The sequence below is a fragment of the Cynara cardunculus genome, assembly GCF_001531365.2.
Source record: "Cynara cardunculus var. scolymus isolate 2C chromosome LG 10, CcrdV1, whole genome shotgun sequence".
Lineage (NCBI taxonomy): Eukaryota > Viridiplantae > Streptophyta > Magnoliopsida > Asterales > Asteraceae > Cynara > Cynara cardunculus.
Window position 1 is genome coordinate 17,409,314 of NC_037537.1, and position 5,627 is coordinate 17,414,940.

General features: G+C 35.8%; 1 protein-coding gene across 1 annotated transcript in view; it reads left to right on the top strand.

Moving 5' to 3' along the window:
- Positions 1–1,049: 1,049 nt before the first annotated feature.
- The window catches only part of LOC112519888 (chromo domain protein LHP1-like), a 6,498-nt gene continuing 1,920 nt past the window's right edge, over positions 1,050–5,627 (top strand). Inside the window, exons 1-2 of the mRNA XM_025128201.1 lie at positions 1,050–1,796; positions 2,045–2,105. Coding sequence (XP_024983969.1) covers positions 1,303–1,796; positions 2,045–2,105 — 555 coding nt within the window. The 5' untranslated portion in view covers positions 1,050–1,302. The remainder of the gene's footprint in view (positions 1,797–2,044; positions 2,106–5,627) is intronic.

Below are 5,627 nucleotides of genomic sequence, written 5' to 3' on the forward strand. Positions count from 1 at the left end.
GGTTACATTTAGCCTGATCTATTTGGGGATTTTGTTGTCTGTGAATTTGCATTCTGCGATTCGGCCTCGTGGTGGTTTGCTTTGGGAAAACAGGGGAAAAAGCAATATCTCATAAAATGGTGCGTGCCGTAGCTGTATCCATTGTCATTTATACATGATTATATGCCGTAGCTGTATCCTTTTAATTTGACAAAAAACACGATGTTGGTGTTAATTTTGTTTGAAATTTTGGATTTCAACCATTTCGCTAAATTATTGTTCCCTGAAGAGCACCTGAGCTTTAATGGGATATGGATTCAGCACCTGAGCTAATGGGATATGGAATCAATCTTGTATCTGTTGGTTCAAATTCGAAATTAATTTTTGCTCCTATCCTAATAAAAGCCATGTGATTGGAGTTCCCTAACATAGTCTTGGTGAACTTTGATTCTGATTCCGAAATTGTGATTTTGTACTCCCAAACATGACACCAATTTCAAATGGTTTTTTCTCTTGGCCATTTCATTGTCTGATTTAATTATGAATTGGGATATTTGGATTATTGGTATGTCTATGAATATGCTTCAGTTGATTAAAACATATGCTTATGCTCGAATGAAGGCGTGGCTGGCCGGAGGAAACGAACACTTGGGAACCTGTTGAGAATCTCTTGTCATGTCCAGATGTCATTGAAGCATTTGAAGAGAGGTTTTCCTTTTATTAGTCTGTGTTTTTTTTTGTATTCAATTACATGAAGGGCTGGTTTAGGATTTCACAAGGGCATTCATGTTTATAAGCACCAGATATAAATTATATATTTCCTTAAGATTTACCCCTTCCATGTGTGCTTATAWAGAGAAGCAGTAAACAACTTTCTTTTTGTAACAAAGACAAGCAATACTTAAAATGACCTTAACATTTGTATAGCATTGAATCTATATGCTTAATTGTAACTTGTAAGCATATCCCAAACAAGCCCTAATTTGTTACGAATGAAATGACAAGGAATATGATTATTGATGCTTTCTTCTTGWTTTTGAAAATTGAAGCYTGAGGCACGGGAAACAAARATCAAACAGRAAAGGTAAGCGCAAGCAGTCCRTGGTTCCTACACCACAGCCAAAAAAGAARCAAAAGAAACAATCAGAACAGAGTTCTCCAGCTGCTTCATATGACATACCTACCGTGAAAGTCACATTTATAGAGGAACCTTTATCAGTTCCTTCTGCCCCTTATGCCAACTTTAGTAATGGGACAGAAACCAATGTTGGGGGCACAGGCAATAAAGGAACAACAAACCCGTCACATGATACTGGATTGTTAATGGTTTCCACGCAAATTGGAGAAAGGCAAGAGAGAAATGAGTTGGATGCACATCTTAATCAACTTAAAGTTGCATCTTCCCGCAATCAGGATAGCTTGAGTGATGTTGCTATCCATATCCAAGAAGCTCGACCAACTGAAGGGGTTAGTCCAGTAGAAGTTAGACCTGCAGATGGAATCTTGAAGGTTGATGGAACAGAAGCTAGAAGGTTTGGTCACCTCATTGGAGCTAGAAAGAGGAAGTCTTTTGCTGTTAAGCGGTTTAAGCAAGAACCAAGCTCAACTCTCAGAAATGATGCCCTGGGAAACACAACTGTTGATGGTGTCGTAGTTGGACAAGATGTGATTAAAAATACAAACGGGTTGGATCCTGATAACATCGTAGATGCTCCCCCAATCATCTCTGAAATTATAAAGATTATCAAGCCCGTGAACTATTCAACATCTATAGTTAACGACACCGAGGAGGTGTCTGTTTGCTTTTTGGTCAGGAGGTTCGTTCACTTATCTCTCTCTCTCTCTCTTCTTATTTTTTATAGTTAGCTTGATGTCCATTTGATCATATTTATGAACTTTACTATGCATGGTTTTACAAGGCACTTTTTAACCATTGACTCATTGAAAACATCAAGGTATTGGCCAATGTGAAAGCAATGTTGATACCAAACTTCTATAACATAATTTAGTTCCTCTAGTTCACCCATAGTTAATGKYAAAATCTTGTTTGGTTGGTTATAAGCAGGTCAGATGGAGAAGAGGTTGTTGTTGATAACAAATACCTCAAAGAAAACAATCCAATTCTGGTAAACTTCTTTCCTTTGCACCCCCACCCCAAAGTTTAATAGAAAAAAAGAGTCAAGAAACAACATATGGTCGGAGTGTTCATTTATATTTATTTATTGATACTTACAGTTGATCAACTTCTATGAGAAACATCTTCGGTACAACAGCCTCTTTGAATGAGCATCTTAGTCGTGGATAACTGTGGATGTATAGTAGGTGGATCAGCATATTCTTCATCTTTCTCTATTTGATATTGTCGTTTTGTAGCCGGGGAGATTCTAACATGTAGTAAATAGTATTTCTGGATGAACGCTATCATCAATAGCGATAGGGCACCTTTTAATGTAAGATCTGCTTAAGAGGTGTAGAATTTCAATTTATATCATCAAACCCATTATGAACTTGTTTGTGTGTTCATGATATCATATGACCAATTGCATCTCAAAGGAGGTTAATTAGGCAAAAATGGAGGGTAAAGGTCCATCACCACTTGCCACTTTTCCGACATGGGTCATTTAGTTAAATGACCTTGAATTATAGGAACATTACCTTTCTTTTTAAATGAATAACATTCAAATGACTTGTCTCTGGTGTAAAAAGTCATTTGACTAGATAGCCCTTCCCACAAACAGCTAATGTTCTTGCTCTCATAGTGTTCGGTTCTATGTTACAAAACCTTGTTATGGTTCYTGTTTTCTTATACTTGTCACACACCCTTTTTTCTTTCGTCGCTATGTCCCAAAATGCTTCTTGTGTTTCTCATCAACCCAAAGGTGGCACGACTCATGAAGGGGATTTTGGGGGGGGGGGGGCTTCAGATTTGGAGTTTTTCTTTTAACCATGGGGTTTTCACCGGTTTACACGACCCTTTTTTATATCATCTTATATCGATTATTTCTTTGCAATCAAAATACAATATTRTGATAGTTAGAAAAATCAATTACTTCAAACATGTTTAATTGCTTGTTTGTATCAATTGAGCGATCTTGTGAAATATAGGATYGTTTTTCTTTAATTAACTATTTTGGCACAGTTGGCATGATAATGTATTTTCATTATACATTAATAAAGGAATCAATTTTTTTTTTTACTCAAACGGCAGTAAGTTTGATTTTTTTCATTCCAATTGCATCACATAATATTGACATCGCTTGATCCTAGTTATTATTCGCACCATTAATTTATGTTTGTTTATTTACCAAAATGATAATGATGAATTAGGGGATAACCATAAATAGTTGGCAGCTATTCTTCAAGTCCATTTTTCAATTCATCCAAAAGAGTTAGGTYTTCTAGTATCCAAAATTCCAAATGTAGTTATTTCTAAACAAAATTAACATATGCAGACCAACATTTTGGCTGCCAGTAGCCCAATAACAACCAACATAGGGAGAAACTATTGTATAACATAAGAAGTCAATTGCTTGCTTACTGAGGGGAAAATGAGAGCCATATATAGGGTTTGGATTGGATTCTCAACTATTGTTTCTGAGCTGCACTACCATCTACAAATTTTTTTTATCTTAAAGTGCCTCATTCATGAACATATACTATTTGTTACAAGTTTACCAAATGGTGACTTCAATTAATATGTGTGGGTTTGTGTGTATATATACACCTTATAGGTTAGATTTGGAGAATGAATATATCAACAAAGTCATCTCCAATTCTCTCCCAAAATAGCTAGGAATTTGAGGTTCTAGAAACGGCAATCCCATAAAGAGAGTGAGGACCAAAAATTATTAGGTTAGAAGTTGAACGAAGTTTCTATAGATGACGAATGTGTTATGAGGATGATAACTAAACCAAGCATATTAAACGGGCCCAATGTATCCAATCCATATGTTGTGTGTATTTGGGGGGGGGGGTGTCAGGGGGTGGGATGTGGACATATCCTAACCTCTATCCAAAATACAATTGAGGATGATGACTTACCATATATAATATATGTGACAAATGACAAGGAACGCCATGGATAAAGTCTTGTAATAAAGAGTTGGGATGAATCAATCRAGAAAAACAAGTCAAAGAATCTCTCATCCCTTGTGTCTTGAAAGAGGCCACCGACTAGAGAAAGGATAATTGTCAAGTAGCATTCATACAACTTCCATGTTAACATTTCCAACTACAAAGATATCTCTCTTTTTCAAAACTAWSAAGGGGGTTTAATATAAGAATGGTGYTAAGCGGATGGTGATTTACCCTTCCACATAGGCTCATGTTTGAGAAGCTTGAGGTATCAATGAGGCTCACTCTGTAGGAGGTCGAGAGTGGGGCTTAACTTCAAGTAAATATGAAAAGCATCTACTAGTTCATCATATAGGTTCTTACATGTAACCAAAGATGATGATTAGGAGAATAGTGCCTCGGAATGCACTCCTTAAGATTYTAGAATCAAATCTAAATCKCACATTGAGGTTGTTTTTCTTTTCAAGACTCGTTTGTGCATGGGTGCGTTCAGTGCTCTTAAAAATTTCTATTGGGGAAACATGTGTAGGTTTTAATACTTCATCCCTTTCATAGAGGATATTTTGCCTTTTGTGAATTTGCTTTGTTTGTTTACTTTATTGTATATATATATTTCATCCCTTTCATAGAGGACAACACTTAAGATTCCAAGTTGTGTAGGAAATTACAAACTCTTGTCACTTGATTGGTGACATTAATTAGGCCTTACCATACAAATATTAACACATTTTATATCCTATTGTTGATGCTAGTTATTTACTCCACATATGTCTWTATTTTCTTTCCGTGAGAAATATGACTCACTATAAAATAAAGAGTATTTTTAAGACGTGGCGGATCACCGGTGGATTACCGACGGATTTTTCTGGTCGGTGATTAAAAATAKGCTGGTAATCACGACCATATGCCACACTTTSTCCGACGATAAGATCYGYGGTGATATTTCTTTCRGATGATTCCCGACGGATTTTTMYGTCRGTGAAGCATCTTTGTTTCGTYGTGCTTCTAGTCTTGGTATATTTTTYCCCTACATKTATGACATGGTTCTCTTAGGAACTTTTCAACCATTGATGTASTGCTTATGAAACCAGCTGACTCCTTTTTTCCTCTCTTTTTTTTTATTGKTTGATGTTGATCATAACAAGGGCTCTGAATTGTTTTTAACATTATAGTAATTCTTGTAACAGATTAGGGTAGTTTATTGCTTGTACAACTRCAGTTGGAGGAAGGGGGTTGGGAGGGTAGAGGGTATATTMAGGAAGTGTTGAGAGAGTCTTCAGATTGGTTTGGAGGCCCTAKTACACATGTACCATGACTATAGCTCGACGAGATAGGTAATAAATAAAACARAATATAAAAGTTCATACATATTATATTAAAAGTCTTACAAATTAAAACAACARAAATKTTTTTAAGTGACAAAGTAACATATTWAAATCACTTAGGTAGAATCATTCTTTGAAACCCGGAATCGAAAACCACCAAATCGGCTAAAAGAGTAAAGACCCAAAACATTATAATTTTGCTAAACATTCATGATAATTGGGCTAAAGGTTAAAAATAAATAATTGAAC